At 45.5% G+C, this 21,437-nt stretch overlaps 1 protein-coding gene across 1 annotated transcript in view; it reads left to right on the forward strand.

The window, feature by feature from the left end:
- Positions 1-21,437, forward strand: part of MYBBP1A (MYB binding protein 1a) — an 80,133-nt gene that overhangs the window by 1,451 nt on the left and 57,245 nt on the right. The window contains exons 3-17 of the mRNA XM_005284468.4: positions 1,222-1,305; positions 1,683-1,757; positions 2,522-2,629; positions 3,941-4,131; positions 4,511-4,678; positions 5,798-5,915; positions 9,137-9,426; positions 10,378-10,485; positions 11,090-11,215; positions 13,092-13,298; positions 14,409-14,517; positions 15,721-15,811; positions 18,926-19,077; positions 19,992-20,084; positions 20,876-21,022. Of these exons, the coding sequence (XP_005284525.2) occupies positions 1,222-1,305; positions 1,683-1,757; positions 2,522-2,629; positions 3,941-4,131; positions 4,511-4,678; positions 5,798-5,915; positions 9,137-9,426; positions 10,378-10,485; positions 11,090-11,215; positions 13,092-13,298; positions 14,409-14,517; positions 15,721-15,811; positions 18,926-19,077; positions 19,992-20,084; positions 20,876-21,022 (2,067 nt within the window). The remainder of the gene's footprint in view (positions 1-1,221; positions 1,306-1,682; positions 1,758-2,521; positions 2,630-3,940; positions 4,132-4,510; positions 4,679-5,797; positions 5,916-9,136; positions 9,427-10,377; positions 10,486-11,089; positions 11,216-13,091; positions 13,299-14,408; positions 14,518-15,720; positions 15,812-18,925; positions 19,078-19,991; positions 20,085-20,875; positions 21,023-21,437) is intronic.

Below are 21,437 nucleotides of genomic sequence, written 5' to 3' on the forward strand. Positions count from 1 at the left end.
TGCTTATTTTTTGTTTAAGTACTTGGGAGTTCTGATTGGGTAACCTCTGGATGCACAGGGGTCTTGGGAAGAGTTCTTGTATCTCCTCTAGGCCTTGTCTACACACAAAGTTGTACTGCTTTAGCTACACTGATATGGTAAAGGAGTACAACCCCACCCCACGCCTAGTGTGGGCGCACTGATGCTGGTATAGCTTTTCCCCATAAGGTAAAGGGAATGTGCTCTATGGCAGGACTACGATTTCCAGAACAACAATCTTACGAACAACTAATTATATGAACTGTTTTTTGCTGCTGATCGAGAATTCAGTCCTTTAGCCAATGGTCAAGCAATTATACAGGTTGGAAAAGATGAGAGTGGGTGGCAAAGAGATGAAGTTCTCCCAGAGAAAAATCAAGCATACTGTATACATTTGTTACCATTGTTTGCGTACTCTGTTATTGAACGATTAATGCATTAACTTTTGCACCGTACCCACAGTCATTTTGAGATCTTCAGTTTTATGTGCTTTTGGGGTTTTTATGAACGCCTCAATCCCCAAATAGTTCATAAAACAGGAGTTCTTCTGTATCTACATTGGGCACCGTTAGTGTGGACACTGTTGTATTGGTATAGAGGTTGTACTGGTATAACTGTACTGGATTAAAAAACAACAACGACCACCTCCTCGCTGACGTATAACAATACAAAAACTGTGTGCAGACCAGGCGTTAAAACAGGTTGGCCTCTAGGACTGATTGAAAAAACTGAAAACATTTTAAAATCAAAGCCAGTCTGCTCCTCTCTGGTGCCAATCTGTTAAGACTGAAGTACCCTACCTTCAGAACAGGTACAATCTGGGCAGTGAAGACTGTTCTCTTTCATGTGCTCCCTTGCTAGCAGATCTCTATTCTGACCCAGAAGGACCACCTCTAGAGGTCAAAGCATATTTCGTACTCTACTATAGACACAGTTATACTTGAAAAATTGTGTGCACGCTATGGCTTTTCCCAGAATAGCCATGTCATTGGAAAATAAAACACAATTGAAAAAAATGGCACCCCTAACCAACATAGCTATGCAGGGAAACTTTTAACTGTAGACCTGGTCTAAGGTTGGTAGAAAAGAGAGTTCAGTTCTAGTTCTGCCTTCAGTCTATAGTTGTTGAAGGTAAATATGGATGTTAATAGAGCATTTTCTCATGGAGTTTAATTTCTGTCTCATGTTGGTCGTGATATCCAGGTTTTGCAATTTTTTGAAGAAATTCCACTGCATGCTGTCCTGCAGCAGATAAAAGAAAAACACAATCTTGAGAGAGTAAAAAAGGTAGGTCCGCCTTGCGCTCATAGCAACTCCAGACAATAGTTGTAAATCCTTTGTGTTCCTTAGTGAGTAGTGATTACCTCGTCACCCTGGCTTTGGGGCCCCTTTTAAGGTAAATGATTCTATTTGTCTGCTGGAAACTGGAGTTAACCATGTTGTCCCAGGACCCCGATGTGCATGCACCGCTTCCATTGAAGAGGTTTGCATATGTGTATTGAGGGCAGCACGGTACCTTTTGCATGGAAGGATATTCAAGGCTGACTCTTCCTGCCTGCTTTTAAGCAGTTTTCACCTGCGGTGGGAGCTGTTGTTGAACATGAGATTTAACTATTTTTGCATTTTGAATTGTTGGACTACAGTGTTGATTTTCTTCGTTTCAGAAACTCTTTAGAAATGCTGCCTTCGGAAACTTTTTTGGGGTACTGTCTCTGTTCCAGTCTGGTCGTCTTGCAAAGGTAACATGAGTGTTGCTTGTTCATGAGCAATTGACCTGGTGCTGTCCCAAATGTGGAACAAGACCCAGAGAGAAGGGATGGTCCAGTGGTTATGACATTAGCCTGGGGACTTAGGAATCGTAGGTTCAATTCAATTTCTTGCTCTGCCATATGCTTCCTGTGTGACTGTGGGCAAATCACTTAGACTCTGTGCCTCAGTTCCTCATTTTACAAATGGAGGTAATAGCATGTCTCTATCCCGCTGGGATGTCAGATGGATAAATACATTTAGGGTTGCAAGGTGCTCAGGTATTTTGGTGATAGGGGCCAGACAAGCTACCTGCTGCTAAAATCATAAGCTTTGTTTCATTCAAATTTATTATATACAGCTGGAAATCAGAAGTGTCAAGAGAACCCAGAAAATGTGTTTAAGGTGCCTCCTTGTAGGAACGTTATCAGATCCAATCATCCTGTGATGTGAAACCTGGGGAGGGTGGGGAGGGGAAGGGAAGGGAAGGATGGGGAGAGTGAGAGAGGCCAGAGGTAATATGGTAACAATATAAAAACTGACCATAGATGGAGGGACAGAGGAGATAGGATATCATGTGTCAGTCACACACAGGGAATGCTGTATCGGGAAGATCTGACTCATGCATCAGGAAGCGATTGGGTCGGTTTATTATTAATAATAGTAAGATTCAGCATATTCATTATGAGTTAACAATGGAGCCATGAGCTTAACCTTGGCTGTGTAGCCTTTACTTTTTTCTTATTTTAATTTCTAGGACAAAAAGGCCCTCCTGGAGTGTGTCCGGCTTCTGCAGAGCTTGGCACAGTACCATGCCCACCTCAGAGATCTCCCCAGGAAAACGCTCGTTGACATCCTCTCGGAGGTATAAGGCCTGGCACCTGAATAGCGTAACTTTTTTGTTTGTGGTATTGTTTTTTCTTTGTTGGGTCTGAACCAGCTCCACTGAGGACAAAGGATGCTTTCCATTGACTTCATTGGGTGTTGCACTGGACACTTGGTGGTCATGAAAAATATCATCTGGCATGTGTATAGGGAAGCTCGTTGTCTGTCCATAAAATTGGTGCATGGGCAACAGCAGTATAAGTCTCCATGTGTTGCTCAGTGTTGGTTGCTCAGATAAGGGTGGATATGTTTGGACTGTTGGGGCTGGGGGAGAGGTAGGTGGTGATGAGAAGGGGAACTAAGGATTATAGCATAAAGAAACTATAGAATGATTTATATGCGTATTTCCTTGCTTCGTATGGTTTCTTTGGGTAGACTATGCAGACTAGTAACCTTAACTCCAAGTTAACCAAGCTTTTTATGTAAGAATGTTCTTGGTCTAGCAACTTTGATATTAGTTTTTTTTATATGTTTGCCATACTCCTGATCTCTGGCAGCTTCAGATACTTTGTAGGTTCTTCAACAATGGAGCTTGTCTCTTTTTATTTCAAAAGTATCGATCCAGTTTATTCCAAAATCTATTGGTGTTCAAAATATTCAGCCAGGAAAATCCCATTGAGATGAACAACACCATTTTAAAATGGATTTGTATTAATGTAAGAAATAATACAAAAAACTCATGGCTGTATAGCACTGAAAGAGAGAAGAATCAAAATGCAGCAGGAAGTTTGCAATTACAGCCATGAAATAAAGCTCTTAGGGCAGAGACCATCTGGGCCCATTCTTGGTTTGACCTTTTTTTTGGTTATATCAGTAAAAAGAAATTTTTGGCACCTTATAAAAAAAAAAAAAAAAACGTATACAGCCTTTGCTGCAATTGATGACGGGTCCCTAAGATATTTTTAGGTCAGAATCTGCGTCTTTTAAAAGTCAAGGAAAAGGGTTGATATCCCTCTTCCTATCAGATCCACCGTGGCTTTTGATGTTGTACATTCTTGTCTCTTAGGGCTTGTTTAAGCACAAACTTTTTACCCCTTTAACTATACCAGTATAATTACATGAGTACAACTATATTGGTATAACAATGTTGTATATCAATATAGCTATTTCGGTATAGGAAGGAGAATATGCCATACTGGGTATAAGGCACATTTGTACTGCTATAACTGCATCCACTCTAGGGGATTTAAAAATCCCCCACCCCCTTACCTCATATAGTTATACTATTCAATAACTGTGTGTAGAGCAGGTATCACTTGCTGTGTTGCTTCTCAATTACATTGCTGTGTAGATTCCAGAAGCTGTGTTTGAAGAAGTCCTGTTCAGCGCCTTACAGGCTGACCTCACTTCGGCCTTCAGCACCCCAGAGCAGCTGCACCTCCTGCTCGTGGGCATACAGAAATTCCCTGGGGTTCTGAAACCCAGTAAGCTGAAGATACTGCTAGGCTCATCTGCCATCGTAACCATGGAGAACATTCCCAGGTGAGCTGTAGGAGAAGGGTGCAAAGATACCAGGTCTCCAACTTCCTGAATGTAAATGAGAAACCTAATTTGGCTCTGATGCCTAGGGGTGCTGGATGCCTGCATCTCCCATTGAATCTAATAGGAGACATGGTATGGAGCTGCTGCTGGGGTTGATGTTTATTCTTGGGCATCTCCAGAGTGGCAGAGAGTGCTGATGCCAATATTCAGATCAGTTGCTCATCTTTAGAGGCAGTGGCCACGGATAACTTGTTAGTTTCCATGCAGTTATCTGTCCACTCCAGAAGGTAGTTAGAGGAAAGGATTTTGCCTTCAGAAAGTTCCTTCCCGACTGGATAGTTCAGATTTCCTATCCTCCTGTGGTTGTTTTTCTCTCAAGGCTTGTGCAGGTTTTGAAAACTGCTGCCAGATCTGAGAAGAAGGATAGGAATCTTCCACCTGTCGGGCTGGACTTGCTACGAGTGTCTGTGAAGGAAGGCGCTTTTGAACTCTTCTGGAAAGAAGCTGTGGAGAATGGGCTGCTTAAGGAAAAGTCGGGTCCTAACAGGTTTGTTTTTAAATCTACTCTTCTGCTTCCTATCTGAACGTAAGTTCTGCTGCTGTATGGTAATTAAAACCTGACCAAAAAAAATTGACAGATTTTTCGTGAGAAATTCTCTCTCCCCCCCCCCCCCCCCCTTTTTCTTTTTTTAATTTTTCTAACCCAGATCTAGTTGTGACAAACCGAAGGAGCAGCTTTGCTGCAATCTAGGAAATACTGCTTACAATGGGATGTTGTTTCCTGTTCGTAATAACTGGGACAAAAAATTAGGCATATGTGACTGTGAAGACCCTGGAAACTGGCAGAGGGACTTAAGGGCAGATGTGCAACTTGAAACTATTTATAATTCTTAAATTGAAATCTGTTCAATGTAACAGTGTTCTTCTTAATGTGAGATTTGGAGGTGGAACAGATCCTAAAACTTGTGTCCAGTCCCTTTTGTATGTTACTGTGGGCTGAATTCAAATCGTTAGACCTTATGCGCACCTCTTTTGGATTTGACACAGAACCGAAAAGTATCTATTGTTTCCATTTCTAACACAAAGGTGGTTGAGACTGCAAGAGTTAGCTGTTTTAGCAAGTTTTCAGGGTAAGATACCAAAATATTTTCAAGAACAAAGCTCATCAGTCATCTGCTGTATTGAAATTGATTCTGTTTGGAGTCAAAATCTTGTAAAATGTTTTTTTTGGTGTGTTTTTTGGCACTGTTTAATCTGAACCTTGGTTTGTTCACAAACCTGCTCCCTGAAACCTGACACGAGTCCAGAGCCAAACACTGTTTCCTTGGCCTATCACTAAGGGATTTTGTTAACTTGCTGCATGCAAGTTACAGAGAAAAAGAAAGACCATTTTCCAACAGGAGCTGCCCAAATCTTGTATTTCGGTGCTCGAATCAGCATCAGGATAGATGGGTGAATGCTCATTTTATGCTCTGAAGTGCCGTTCTTTATAAAATCTGCCCACCTTAGAATGCTAGGCTGGTAGTGTCCCTGTAGTCTTGACTGCTGTCCATTTCTTTACGTCTCAGTGAAGCACACACAGGTGCTTTTCTTTCTCTGGCCTGTCCTTGTGTGTGATGTTACTACTGTGGCCTTCACTGAGGGAATCTGTTCTCTTTTCACTCAGTTACATGTGCTACCGGTTGCTGGGCAGTGCTCTCCCACTCTTGTCTCTGGACCAGCTACAGGTTGTTCTCCGAGGGGAAGTGATGCGGCACTATGGAGATCATGTGGTATCGGCTCAGGTAGGCATCCCTGAGGATATGATGCAATCCATGCTAAAGGCCCCATGCTCGAGCAAACCCTACTTGATACAGCCATTTTCAAATATCGCAGTACAGTACTGTTAGAGCTTGTGTTGTATAAGGCAGTATTTGCTGTGGAGATATATATATATATCTCCACAGCAAATGAAGATAAAGAACAATCCAAATTCAGCCCATCATATCTATCTATCTATCTATATATATGATGGGCTGAATTTGGATTGTTCTTTATCTTCATTGTGTGTTAGTTTCTGGTCTTATTCCTCAGCTGCGATTTTTTTTCAAAAGGAGTCAGCAATTGCCTAACTGTTTTTATTGATGTTGGGGTAAAATCCCCGTTGACTTTGCTGGGAGTGGAGTTAGGGCAACGCTGAGCACTTTTGAAAATCCCATCCTTAATCCTTATAGTTTCTTTTTATTTTTTGTGGTGGGATAGTGCCCAGAGGCACCCATTAGGACCGGGGTCACATTGTGCTGGGTGCTTTACAAACACATTTGAAAACAAGGTATAAAAGTGTTAACAGATGCTGGTAAGTCAGGGGTTCCCGAACTTTTCGCTGGCACAACCCTGTTTTAATGAATTATTTCCTCATAGGACCCCAGACAGCACATGTGCGGGGTTACGCCGCACAGAGGATGCCATTTTGTAGCGCAAAATGGTGTCCTCCACCCAGCATGACTTTGCAAGAACTGTATGTGTGAGGTCACACCGCACGGAGGATACCACCTTGCTTCCCAAAATGGCGTACTCTAAGCATTGTGACCTCTCATCCACCAGACACCTGAGATCACGCTGTGCGGAGCAAAATGATGTCCTTCCCCCACACACACATGGGATTGCCGTGACCCCATCTTTTTATGGCGTGACCCCATTTGGGTCAGAACCCACAGTTTGGAAACTGTTGCGTTAAGTAGATTACCGTAACATTGCTAAATAATCTGATTGGGGCTGAGGTGTGAGTTTCATTTGGAAATTCACTGTAAAATTCATCCCTTTGGCTCCAAGAAAACTAAAATAGTCATAGTCAAAAATAGTCATTTTTTGAGGGATGTTGGGGGGAACGCACTGAAAAGTGGCATTGGCTAGGCTCTGTGGGCTAACGTAATCCTGTTGCCCTTTGCTGTGGACACAGCAGTCATTGCTCTTTTCTTTTTGGGGGGCACACTAGTGTTCCAAGCTTCCGTTACTGGTATCACGGCAGCAGCTGAAGTGCAGTTGTAGTCTGCAAGTGAGGGTAACAATGGCACCTTCTTGCTCTTTTTCTCTAATATCTGCAGACTTAAAGTTTTAGTACATCTTGCTCCTGTTAGCCCTGCAAAGCTGTTGGAGAGTGGACTGAATTCTGTTTCTCTTTGTGCAGCAATAGACTTGTTTACTAAATTCTCACCTGCCATCCTTGTACGAGGCTATGGGATTCTACAGGTGACATGGAAGGCCTAACTGGAAGCCATAAAAATAAATGATAATTAATCTCCAGCACGTTTATTACTACTTTGATCTTCCAATCCCAGCTTAAATTAAGTAAGAACCGCTGGGTTCTTACTTTCCTCCAAGTCACCGGTACAGGTTACTGGAGACTGGGTGCTGGTTTGGTGATCCCCCTGTTCCTAAAAACACATCAATCCACATATATATATATATATATATTTTTTACTTGTAAAGTGCGCACATTTGATTTTGTTTAATCAAGAGACAACCAACATGAAACCCCTGTATCCCGATGCTACTCCGCTTTCAGCATAGAATCACATTTTAATGAAATTTTTCGGGGTGGTTCTTCTGATTTTGGACACTACTGACAGTACTGGAGGAGCTGACCAAGAGAATGCAAGTGTAAGCTCATTCAGTATGGCCAAATGAATGTGGCTGCAGCTTAATTACCTGTGAAATTTACTGGCTTTCTAGTCTAGGGAACATTCAGTCTTTAAATTTCATGACTGCTCCAGCTTCCCTCATATCACCGTATTGATCTTGACATTTCATAAAACAATTTGTTTAATTCACTTAGAAAAGTTGCATTATGTGGTTGGAATGGAGTCACTGTTCTTTCCCCTTCAAGCTTTCTCCAGATATATTTTCATTCTCCTCACAGCACAGTCGAGTGAGTGGGGATGAATGTACGACATAACTGAAACGCTGCGGATTGTAAAAGACCATCGGGAAAATGGGATAAAGAAACGTGTCTGGTGCTGCTGGGTTGAAAGCTCTAACCCTCGCAGACTGCTGTCTGTATCATTCTAGCATATATGGCATCTGGGATCTAGTGTAGATCTCAGCACCATGTGGCACTCTTTACAACACTCCTAGACTCAAAATTTGAACCACTTGATCTGGACAGCTTTCAGCAAGCCTGGGAGAACAGGCCCCATTGAACATTTATATGTGCTGTGTTTCTACTGCAGGAAACTAAAGCAGTTCTCACAAACTTTTTGGGCAATGCTGCCAGCTGATGGTTCTTAAGACCTCACCTATATCAGTCCATGTGGTGTCTGATCTACCAGGGAGAGAGGGCTACTTGCAGTTTGAGATTAAGGTTTGGTGAAGTCCAAGATCAGTGGCAGGTTAGAGCATGCAAGACTCCCAGGGGGAGTCCACTCCCAGTGGTTTGAGCATTGGCCTGCTAAACCCAGGGTTGTGAGTTCAATCCTTGAGGGGGCCACTTAGGGATCTGGGGCAAAATCAGTACTTGGTCCTGCTAGTGAAGGCAGGGGGCTGGACTTGATCACCTTTCAAGGTCCCTTCCAGTTCTAGGAGATGGGATATCTCCATTAATTTAAATTTAAATTGCTGGTAGGTGAAGCAGTTCGGTCTAGTGGATAGATCACTGGACTGGGCCCCAGGAGACCTGTGTTGTATTCTTGGCTCAGCCCCTAGCCTCTTGGGTGACCTTGTGTAAATCACTTCCCTTCTCTGTGCCTCAGCTTCCCATCTGTAAACTGGAGCCCATTAGCTCATTGTCCAGGACTTTGTGATCTACTGATAGCACATAGGGCTGACCTGACCACTGAAGGGGTGAGTGGGTTGTGGGGAGCTGGAGTATTGGTACTGCCCCAGTGACTGTTCAGCCCCAGGATTTATTGTACCAAGCGCAAGTACAGAGCAAGGTCAGCTTTGTACAGTGACTGAGTGTGCATATTTCTCTGTCTCCATCGTGCAATATGATGGGCCGTAACCTGCTCGTATTAACTGTGTCTTTCAGCTTCCGGACCGGTTTAAGTTCGCTCCGGAGATGGAAACCTATGTTAACTCATTCCTAGAGGGCTGTGATGATCCAGAGAAGCAGCTGGCGGTGATGATTGGCTTCTCCACGCTAACCAATCAAGGCTATCCGGTTGTGCCCAGCTTCTGGAAGGTGGTGAAACACTTGCAGCCTGCAGCGTTGCTGAAATACGTCGACTGGCTCAAGAGGATGTTCCTTAGGCCAGATTTTGACAGCTGCTTAGATTTCACCACCAGCCGGCAAAAGCAGAACCAGGAGAAAGTCAATATGTGAGTGTATTTACAGTACAACCCCCTCCTCTTTCTGAGATCCGTGTCGTATGCATCTTCCCGTATTTAGCTCTGTTTGGTTGGCCTGGGGGAGATGTGGGACAGCTACAACAGTTGATTCCCAACAACACTTTTAGCTGGTCCTAGGTCAGGAGCAGCTTGTGTTTTCTGTTCCCTTTATCCTTATTGGGAAACCATAGAAATTTCCTATTGGGAAAACTTCTTGGGAAAATCTGGGGGGATGGAGTGTCTCTAGGTGGTCTTTCTCACTGTGCTACTACCCCAGCTGGACACTCTGTTGCTCAGTGTCTCTTCAAACTGAGATATAAAACTTAGGTCCTGATCAGTTGTAATACAGCACTTTTTGTGACAGTTGGAGCACTGGTCAAATGAAAGTTTGGGTAATTGTATTCTGCCTAGTTAAAATTCCAGCTGCACTCCCTCAATTTTAGATGACGTGAAGGAAAGGGGCCTGTCTGTCTTAACTGTTACTGTGGTGTGGTACGCCAGCATGATGCTTCACCCCAGACATAGGCAAAGACTTGTCAAGGGTAAAAGACACTGTCAGTATGTTGTATTCTCCTTATGACTAAAGATCTTCAATCATAGGAACATTCTTGCTTTTCTTGAAGCAGTTTTTGGTGGAACACAGAGGCTCACTGGATTAGAATTGATTTGAGTTCATATTTGTTTATAAAGTGCATTTATACCAGCTGAAGAGCAAATGCAGATAGCTTAGGAAAGGTACCTTTATACATGCACCTGTCACTTCTTTCTGCATATGTGTCAGTATATGCTGCATTCTAGCTGATTTCTAACTATATAAGGCCTCTGAGCTGCAGAAAGTCTACGTGGTATTCAGATTCTCATTACCCATTGTTTCAGTGTTTTCTTATCCAGTGTAGTGTCTGAGCTTCTGTTTTATAATTGTATCCATTTGCGTATTGAAAGGACCCAGCATCGAGTGGTTCGGCTGAGAAAATGGATTATTGCCCGACTAGTCAGCATCATTGACAGTCAAGGGAAGAAGGAAGAGGATTTGGTGATAGATGTTGTCAGGTGAGAAGGATTTAAAGACTACTTAGTGCCACCCAGTGGTGGGCTGATTCTTGCTAGAAGGCTGGAGTGGTACTAAAGCAACTGACAAGCAACCTTGGGCCAGTCACTTAGGGTAAAATTTTCAAAAACGGCAAAATAACTTCGGAGCCTAACTTCCATTGATTTTCAGTAAGATGTAGGTTACTTAGGCACTGCATAGGTGCTTTGAAAATTATACCTCTAATCTTTTGGGCCAGAGTTTTCAAAGGTATTTAGGTGTCTATCTGCATCTTCAAGCACCTAACTACCTTTAGAAAAGTTGGTCTTTGTGCCTAAATGAGAATTGTAGTAATAAAAATGATAATGCAGGGTGTTAAAGGCCTTCTTCGAGGTACTGAGCACCCTCCTCTTCCATTAACTGCAGGTACCCGGTGGGGTCGGGTGCCTATAGAATTGATGAGGCTTAATTAAAATTTGTGACGTGCTCGGAGATGCTTGGCTGAGAAATGCTAGATAAGCACATGCTGTTTACAATATTGAATTTGCTTTTTATAAAGGTGGTTTTGTATAGGTACACAGAACCCAAGTCAAATCTTCATCTGCACTCTTCCTTTTTCCCCTCTAGGTTTTGCTTCTTCCATGCTTTCTTCGAGACCCAGAAACCAACCTCTGAAATAGCAGAAACGAAATCCCTGCCCTCAGTACCTCTGGATGGACAGTCTCACTCGACGGCTGCAAACTTGTTTTTCAGGTATGGAGTTTGCCTGCATGCATTTAACATTGGAAGTTGACCTCCTTTCCAGAGAGAAGGATCGTAGTAGTAGTATTTATTTGTATTGTCCGGGGATGGGGCTTCTAGGTGTTAAGACAAGTACCCCATGATGATAGAACAAACACAGACACAGAACAAACAAACACAGAACAAAAACTTACAATCTAAGTGCCAGGAAACAATGTGACAATATTGTCTAAATAGACAAGACAAACACAGGGTAGGGGAATGGGTAGAACACACAAGCAGAGTGAACAATGTGATGGCGGCAAACATCATGCTCATTCAAAAATAATTTGGGGGGGGGTAGAGGGTGTTACTTAGGAGAGTGTCAGCTAAATGGGAGAAAAAAAGGGATGGGAGAGGGGGATGGGACAGGTGTAGAGTGAAACTGAGGTGAGAAGGGAGGGGGAGGGTTGGCACAGGGCTCAGACAGCCAGAACATTCTGGAATTTTGACTGGAATGTCCTGAGGTCCCAGCTTTGGCTGCTTCTGAGGAGTCTCTAGCTGGCTTCTCTGGCGTGGGGGGAAGGCACCGCCTTGTCCTAGTGCCCCCAGGTGTGTGTCTGTGTCTGTGTGTGTATGTAAAAGTAACCGAAAGCCCTTTCCTTAGAGGTCTTGGGTAAAGCTTCCTAGAAATGCTTACGCTTCTTAACACAATAACTGACCCAAATCGTATCTGTGCAGTGCTGAGGTGAGGCCAGATTGCCTTTCTCCTCCAATTTCCGTTTGGCCCCCATTGACTCGGCAGCTCTGGCTGAGGGGAGCGCTATTTATGGACTCCAGCGAGGGGGGTTTTGTTGTGACACTGCAGAGCCTGGCAGAGGTCACGTGGCTGCTCTCTGTTGCCTGCCAGTGGTATAATATAATTCCAGTGATCCAAATTCCTTAGATCCCAAAAGCCTAGTTATCCGAATCCACAGGGTGTTCCAGATGTAGCCTGTGTTAGTTAAGTATCGGTTTATCTGACTACCTGGTTATAGGCAAGTTTCGGCTGTCCCATTTGGATGAACAGGAGTGCATTGTTTTTGGGACTTGCTGATTGATTGGTGCTCCACTCACCCTGCCTATTCTTAGGCAAAAGAAATGGAGTATTGATCTCAGGGCCATTGCTGCATCCAACGCTCTTGAGAGGCCAGGTGCTCAAGTGCCCCTCTGTTGGAGGTCGGGAGAAAGGAGGAGGAGGTGGGGGGAGCATAATGAGTGGAGCTGTCACTTGGCAAAGAATCCCATGAAGCGTTGTGGGATAAAGAGCTTGGGGAAGGATGGCCTTGTGGTTATAAGACACTGGACTGAGAGTTGGGAGAGCTGGGGTCAATTCCCAGCTCTGCCACAGACTCCCTTGATGACCTTGGGCAAGGTACTTAATCTCCCCTGTGCCCCAGTTCTCCATCTGTAAAATGGGGATCATGCTTCCTGTTCCTGTCCTGTCTAAGTAGATTGTAAGCCCTTCAGGGCAGGAACTCCTCTGACTTCGTGTTTGGACAGCACTTAGCGCGGCTGGTCTTGGTTGGGGCCTTGAGATACTGCTGTAGTACAAATGGGGCCGCAGAAGAGAACCGCGGCTACGTTTTGGTCCCTGGAAGCAGAAAGCTTGCAAACTGTTGTTAAATTAAATAAATCCGTAGAGCTACCCAGAAAGGAATAGAATGAGTGAGCCGTGTTTTGGGACCGGTTCCTCTTAACTCATCCCAGCCATTGTGGTGTTGGGAATGGACGGTGGAATAAATCAGACTCAGTGGGGCGCTCGTCCATAATTAGTGTGTCTCGGTGCTATAATAATCCAGTAACTAATGAGAACAGCAGCAGTTCTCCATGTTAATGTGGCGCTCTCTACTGTCTGCTTGCTTCTCAGTTTGCTTCAGATTTTAAACTCTCTGCCCGTGCTGGGAGACACGGCGGAAGCTGCAGCCCTGAGGGAGAAGCACATCCATGGGGTGACGGCAGACAGGAATCTGTGGATCTACCTCATTATCCAGTACGCCAGCGTCCTCCTGTCCCATGAGAAGCACGTCAAGGCTGTGACTCCTTTCACCGCCGAACAGAGGGCTGCTTGGGACCGGTGAGAGGCGGGGGAAGCCAGCTGAAGTCTGGTGACTAGCTGTGGGGGTGAGGAAGGGCAATGGGAATGGCTGACGCATGCAGGAAATCGAGGCTTCCGTAGCAGAGTGCAAAAGATTTGGGGAAAATGTGCTCCAGGAGTGTGTTTGCCCGGACTCTTCTCTTGGTGTCTCCAAGGCTGTGAGCTATGCCTCTGCTTTTGGGTCAGATCAGCCTAGAGCAGCAGATTTGTCTAGGCTGATGGGTCCAGGTATGTAACACGAGAGAATGGAAGCTGCCTGACTGAATAAGCATCTCCTCCCCTCTGGGTGAAGCAGCCTGTATCTGCCTGCTTTGTCTTTGCTGAGGGTGTATCCTAGATGTTAGAAGTGGATAAGCCCTGTTGGGGCACCTAGTCCAGTGACTTGGCCAGTGCAGGATAGTTCCCTATACTGTACTACGCTTTTTATTGCTTTGTCCAGTGTGGTTGAACCGTCCTAAGCAGTGCGGTACCGTTCCTTCCCTTTGGAGACCCGTCCTCGATGTTCTGTTAGTCTGTGGAATTCTGCCTGAAATCCAGCCTGTGTTTTCCCTTTAACTTCACTCCATTGCTCCTAGCTAGACTCCCTTGCACCAACTCTAACTCTTCCTCCTGCTCCTTCCTCCCTTCAGATACTTGTTGATGGTCATGTGGCTTCCCACTCCCATTAGCTTTCCCAGGCTGGATTTCTCTTTTAATCTTTCCTCCTAGAAGGCCAGTTCCTTTGGCCCCCATCTGACCTTTTCTGAACTCTTTCTCCTCTAAATGAGTATGCTGTTGCTGTGTATTCAGCTGAAGTCTATTGGGAATCCGTGCCTTGCCCTAAATACATTATTTAGAAGCCGTACAGAGAGTGCTGTTGCGAGAATTCAAGAGAAGACATCTATTACCGCCAATTGTTAGTCAAAGACAGATCCTTTCCTACATGCTTTGATGTCATTCTGGTCTAGTTAAATTGCCTCTGAGTATTTGTAGTGGTGCAGTTAACGAGTGCAGGGACCAGCAAGATCATCTGACGCTCTTGTTCTTGTCTGAGATGACGTGGACTTTATCTTGTAACACTGAAAGGCCCATCGTCGTTTGTCTCTTCAGAATGCTGCAGTCTCTGGAGAACCTGCAGAAGAAAGAGAAGGAGTCCCGCAGTATGGAAATCTTTGCTTTCCAGCACCTTCTGCTCTTAGTGGGCATTCATCTGTTCAAGGTAACAGTCGCCGTGCATATTGCGCTATATAAACCATGCTGATGTCTGCTGGGCTTTCTGAACTGCGGGCAGAAACAGTTTGACACTTCCTTTGTGTTTGACAAGATATGATCCTTCAGAATTTCTGGCTATTTAAATGAAGGGGCCAGTAGAACAGGAATCCAACACCGGTCATAAGCATTGAGCTTTCAGCCAACGAAGGAAATGCGTTTGGCTATCAGGGAGGGAGAAAGAGTGACTGGGAGTTGGAGTCTTGGTTTCTAATCCCAGTTCAGCCTCCAACTTGCTGTGTGACTGTGGCAAGTCACGTTCTTTCTTTGCTCCTAAATGGGATAATGTTGCTGCCTTCTCTGGGGTGTTGTGGTTGATTAATGTCTGTAAATGTTTGGAGACCCATTGGTGAGTGGTATTATATACATGCAAAGTTATTAATACAGTGGGGGTTGGAGGACTCATGTTGGACTGTCTGTCAGAGTCCTCATCTAAAATATAAAGAGCATCCAAAAATACATTGTGCAAAGTGTTGGGATTGGCACCTTGTTAAAATAAGAATCGTGTCTGCTACTGGTAATAGAAAACAACCAGAAAATCCTCACTGTGCTTCTCATCTTGGCCACCCCAGCTACCAGCTTTGCACGGTCTTCAGCTCCGAAGTGTGCTATGGGGTGGCCTGGTGCTGATGGCCAAGGTGGGCTCTTCAATTGTAAGTTCTGCTTAAACTGGAATCCCTGGTCTGAGCTATAATATAATGTTCACGTGTGCTATATATACAGAAGACCAGCAAAGCGTTTCCTGGCAGTTAATGACTGGAAAGTGAGGGGCTTTAAAACTGCACTCTCCTTGCAGAATTGTCCTATGTACAAAAATCCTTTTTGGGGGGGACTGTTGGGCAGTTGCCTCTGAAGAGCTGAGCCCTCTTCCTTCCCATGGACTTGACTCCATGGCACTTTCCTGAAGGCCTGCACAACCCTGAAGCACTGGGTTCCTAGCTAGTCCTGTTAACTCCTGCCCTTTGTCCTGCCATATCCACGTGGCTGAGATGAAAACCCCAACGTGTCTGTGTGCCTAGCATCCTAATGGTGGCACATTGTGCTGAATTCAGGAGCAGAGATGGGTACGTTTCTTGTGTTGTCGTTGCACTTGCACTGGTCGAGGGTATTCACTGCTTGGCTTCTCTCTCTGCTCCTTTTTTACATCAAACAGACACCGGCAGAAACCCAGGACCTTCTGAATGACCTTCTGAACTGCATTGAGAGGGCGTTTGACAAGAAATCCAAGAAGAAGCAGCAGCCTGGTGAGTTCCGGTCTAAAGAGAGAGACTTGGGGAATTATTAACAATCCTCTACCCTGTTAATGTGTTTTCCATTGCCCAGAGCACACTGGGAGCCCACCAAAATATAAAGACCATCTTAAAACAAAATCAGAGGAAGTGCGCTACTAACCAGCGGGAGCTAGGTCCTGCCCTCTGCGGAGAATGTTGATTTTGGTAGAGGAGGGAGTGGGGTGTGTCTCTTCCCTTCCTCAATCATAAGAAATACTCAACACTGAATGTCAGCATTGCTTGTTAGCTGGGGGTCGGCTTGTCGCCCTCTCCCACCAGCAGGTGCATATGGTGCCCATTCAAAGGTGCTCAAAACCCACCTCCCCATGTGACTAATTCCCTTCCCCACCCACCTAAGGAGAAGAGCTATGGGGTATATACTCTGAGATCCTGAGCACCCGGATACGATCGTGAGGGCCATGTTGTAAATGACAAGAGTAATTTTCTTGGTTAGAAGCTCAGGATAGATAAATCTCACGGGGGAATTGTCTTTAGGCGTTTGGGCTGAATTTTTACTTGTGAAAAAACTATTTCTTAACCACTGAGGGCTAAATTCATCACTGGCGTAAGTGGGAGCTTCTCCAGTGGATTCGTGGCCTCTGCTTGTGCCAGCAATGAATTTGGCTTATGCCATCTGCTTTGAGTGTGGTTCTTTGAAATGGCTGCTCTCTGAGGTAATCCTTAGGGCAGAGCTAGTAACTGATGCATGATCCAGTGATTGCAGCTGGGCACTGGGAGACAGGACTCCTGGGTTCTAATTCTGGCTCAGCCCCTGACTTGTTGTGTTGGACAACTTGTGTTACCTCTCTGTGCCTCAATTTCCCCCTGTGAGAAACAGTGAGGATAATACCTGATTTGCAGGGTGTGTTGTGAGGCTTAAGCCTTTCCCTTAACTATTTTTTTTTTCCACAGAGCAGCGCAGTAATTCATATAAAAGATATGGCATAGAAAACAAAGCATCAAAAAACATGCAAGGGATTACATAAACATACCTCGTTAGATTATTAAGGTAGAACTTGTTTCATGGTGGGGCCAATAGGACCTCAAGATCCCATGTAAAACCCAGATACAAAAGAGCATGGTTAAGTTGTATGCTCTGGGGACTGTGGAAGGAAATGAAAGAGAATTCAAATGAACTTTCCCCTGGCCAACAGGGTAGGAAGGCTAATGGAGTGTCCAACTCATTGGGAGCAGAGGGCTAAATTCCATGCTTATTCGTGTGAAGGCCAAGGTATAAATTCAGAACTGTTTGCTCCCCACAGCACACTGGATGCCCACTGGCTTTAGTGGGAGGTTTGCACAGAGATCGGGGTGAGCATGACCTGTATAGATTAGCTAAGTGCTCAGTTATAAGTGGGCCAGTGCGTTTTTGTTATATTCATCACCTGGTGAGAGAATCTGCTCCCCATTGGGCCACTGCTGCTAGAGTTGCCATTTGTTTCTCTTTCTTCCCCATCCTCCTTTCTGTTTCTCTCTTCCCCTCCAAGCCTTCCCATCTTTGTGAGTCTTCTTTGTTCTTCCCTGTGGCAACCCTCAATTCCCCTGCCAGAGAGCGTCACTTCCACTCCCTGTCCCTATCGTCCACAGAAATGATCAGCCGTTCAATGGTTAATGTCGGAGGTGGGCAAACTATGGATCGTGGGCCACATCTGGCCCGTGGGACTGTCCTGCTTGGCCCTTGAGCTCCCGGCCGGGGAGGCTAGCCCCCGTCCCCTCCCCTACTGTCCCCCCTTCCCCGCAGCCTCCGCTTGCCATGCCACCAGCGCTCTGGGCAGTGGGGCGCGAGCTCCTGCCGGGCGGTGTGGCTGGCTCCGGTTGGGCAGTGCGGCTGCCAGACGTGCTTCTCTGAGCGGCGTGGTAAGGGGAGCGGGGAGGGGGGGGGGGTTGGATAAGGGCCAGGGAGTTCCAGGGGACAGTCAGGGGACAGGGATGGGATGGATATTTGGGGGGGAGGCAGTCAGGGGTTGGGGGTGTGGATAGGGGTCGGGGCAGTCGGGACAAGAAGCAGGGGGGTTGGATAGGGGGTGGGGTCTTGGGGGGACGGTTAGGGGTGGGGGGGTCCCGGGAGGGGGTGGTCAGGGGACAAGGAGTAGGAGGGTTTGGATGGGGCAGGGGTTCTGAGGGGGGTGGGAAGTGGGAGGGGGCGGATAGGCGGCGGGGGCCAGGCTGTTCGGGGAGGCACAGCGTTCCCTACCCAGCCCTCCGTACAGTTTTGGAACCCCAATGTGACCCTCGGGCCAAAAAGTTTGCTCACCCCTGGGTTAATGTTGTTGTTAGTGGTATGAGTGTTGGCATTTAAAGTTGATCCTTCAATCAGATTAATAGGATCGAGGGGAGTTTGCGCCTTCAAGTGATTGGTTCCAGGCTGTCTGTCGATTCAGGCATAGTTCCCTTGGTTCATTTTTGGAAGGTTTTCTCTCTAGTTATAAGGCAAGACCCTTTTTATGAAAGCTGAGATTCCTGAGACTGAATATTTCAGGCAGGCTGGATCCGTCCTTCCTGCTCTGTATGTGACGCGCCTGATCTAGTGGGTGGGGCACTAGCTTGTGACTCGCAGACCTGTGTTCAATTCAGAACTCCTCCGTAGACTGCCTGTGTGGCCTTGGGCGCATTGCACTTTAACTACCCTGTGCCTACATTCCCCATCTGTAAAATGGGGCTATCGCTTCCAGGACTCCTTGGGGATGGGGACAAATCCATTAATGGTTGTGGGATACTTGAATACTAAGGCAATGAGAGCCTTTAAGTACCTAGATATAGGCCTGTGGAGCAAACCAGATGGCAGGACTGGCCAGGCCTGTTACCTGGTGGAATGCTCATTTGCTTAGGCCGTGTCCTAAAGATTTTAGGTCTGTCATCTTTACAGTGACAGTAACCTATTCAATACAATTGCATTACCTAGCAACATACTGTATTATTCCCAGTCCAAGTCACTGCAGGAAAACCTGTGTTCTTCCCCCATTTGGCTAGCATTATTATTTTTTTGCCTGATGGAGGTGTCTGCAGCCCTTTCTTTGAAGCACCTTGAGAGCCTGGTGCCCAAGTTTTAATTTCTCCTCGGCTGATGCCTTTTTGTTTCCTGCACAGATGACGAAGAGCCAGAATGGGTAGAGGTGATTGTGGAAATTCTTCTCTCCCTCCTCTCCCAGCCCAGCCTACTCATGCGCCGGGTCTCCAAAAGTGTGTTTGGACGCATATGTCCTTACATGTCAAAGAAAGCCCTGCACCTGATCCTGAATGTAAGTGAGGGATCTGGGGTGGGAGCTGGGTTGATTGACGTTTCTGATTGTTTTACAAGTAAAGGGAGGTTTTGGTTAAATGAAGACAGTAACGGGGACATCCTATGGCTCAGAGGATTTTGGTAAAGGAGATAGCAGGCTGCAACCTAGAAGGTGAAGGCGCTATCTAGCTGCCTGTGTCATTCTAGGTCCAGGAGTACATGTCCAGTTTCTAGCTCAGGGGTTAAAGGAGAGGCCTCCATGCGAGTGCATGCTATGAAATGGGAATGTCCTCAGATACGTACTTCTGAGTCTTAAAAGACTCTTATGAGAGGATTCGTGCAGGGCCACCTGTTCTTGAACCAGCGAACTTGGGAACCGCTTATATTTGGCCACTTTTTTTCCTTTAATATCTTTAGTTTAGGAAATTATTGTGTCACTTTATACATCATTGTGCTTATATGTTTTAGCATGAATCGTAATTTAAAAAAAGAAGCTAAAAGTACCTGAAATTCAAAATCTGAATGAATAGGGTCACATCACTACCTAGTGTATGAGAGAATAATCTATTGATTGCAAAAAAAAAAGACAACAACTAGAAAGTGCTTCCTATGAGGAATGTAATGTGTATTATGAGTTAAAATAGATGTCTGTTCATTTTACGACTCTCTTCCTCTCATATTTTCCTTTTCCCCTCTTATTTGTTAGCTGTAGAAGTATTGTATGGCTTTTTTTCAAATTTTCTGGTATGGGTTTCCATAAATAGCAGGTACAAAAGTATTGACGCAAGCTCGAAAGCTATGTTTTTCTAGCCTGTTATAACTTTAACTTGGTCATTGTTCAGCTAATTCAATTTGCTGAAAACAGCTGTACATTCTGTTTAAAAAAAAAAAAAAAAAAAAAAAGTAAAACTTGTTTGGAAAACTCTTCCACAGGTTCTTGATCCAGAGCAAGATCAGGATGAGGAAAGTGCTGTTGTTGTGATGGAAGAAACAGACAAAAAGAAGAAAACCTTGCTGGAGGATACGGTAACTCCTTCGTTTAAAGAAATAATCTTCCATCCCTGACCATTGAAACAGTGTTACTGCAGATCTGTGTCTTTAGAAGTTGGGGGGGGGGAGGGCATAGCTCAGTGGTTTGAGCATTGGCCTGCTAAACCCAGGGTTGTGAGTTCAATCCTTGAGGGGGCCACTTAGGGATCTGGGGCAAAATCAGTCCTTGGTCCTGCTAGTGAAGGCAGGGGGCTGGACTCAATGACCTTTCAAGGTCCCTTCCAATTCTAGGAGATGTATGATTTCCAGCGGACAGGTCTCCGCAGCAGACAAGCCACCATGATGATCACCTCTTGTTGGAAGTGAAGCAGAAAGGCCACAGGCTGAGTAGTTGTGACGCAGGATTGTCTGGATCCTGGAGCTCAGAGTTGAGGAACTGCAGAGCCTCAAGTGGTGTGGGCCAAATCCAAGTTCATTAGGCATGATAATAACTCTCCAAAGCAGGTTCCCTAACAAGGCCCCTTCCTGCAGTTCCCGAAGGTCTTTTTCTCCAAAGCGAGTCCCAGACTGACTTCTCTTTGGTAATTCTCTTATTTTATACCCTGGAGAGGTTTCCTGGCTTGTCCTGCTCTTTCTGCTACAGCGATTTCCCTTTCAGTCAGACCGGACGTCTTTTCTGCCAGCAGCACTCTTTCCCCATCCCATTTGAGGCACACGGGCAGGGCAGCATTGAGAAAGCGTGCATTGCCATTGCTTGTTCTTTGTCTCACCAGCCTTAAATTCGCACACCATTTAATAGGTGGGGTGGATTCTTTTCTTCTTCACAGAATGAGGAGGAAAGTGCAGACTCTTCTGATGATGGCAGCTCCGAGGAAGATGGAGAGGAAGACAGTGAAGATGAGAATAATAATGAAGGCGTAGATGAAAATTTTCGGAATCAGCTGATGAATGTCCTGCAGACGGGGAATGCATTGGTAGGTGCCTACAAGATGATGGATGCTTCAGAGAGCATAGAGGAAGGCTTGGAATATTCTGTGGTACAGTATAACTAAGGCCCTGATGCCCCGTAATCCACTTTCCTTCTGGGTAGCAAGAATCCTGATCCAGCTATCCTTTATATGCATTTGAAACCTGTGGCTGGTGTTTTCACGGGAGTCTAAGCGAGTTCGGCATTTAACTTCTATTGAAAGTTAATAGAACTTGGGTGCTGAGTCCCATTCAGGCCCCTCTGTAAATCTCAGCCTGTAGCTACAAGTTCCACATGCATCCATGTTGGAAGCAGTCTGAGTTGGGCCTATATTGTATAAGTGTTTCTGCCTCTTGCCCCTCGCTGGTTCGGGTGGCTGGAAAGCGCCCAATTACCTGTCCAGTCAGTCATGCAGTAACCTG

This window comes from Chrysemys picta, chromosome 19 (genome assembly GCF_011386835.1).
Source record: "Chrysemys picta bellii isolate R12L10 chromosome 19, ASM1138683v2, whole genome shotgun sequence".
NCBI classification, from domain to species: Eukaryota; Metazoa; Chordata; order Testudines; family Emydidae; genus Chrysemys; species Chrysemys picta.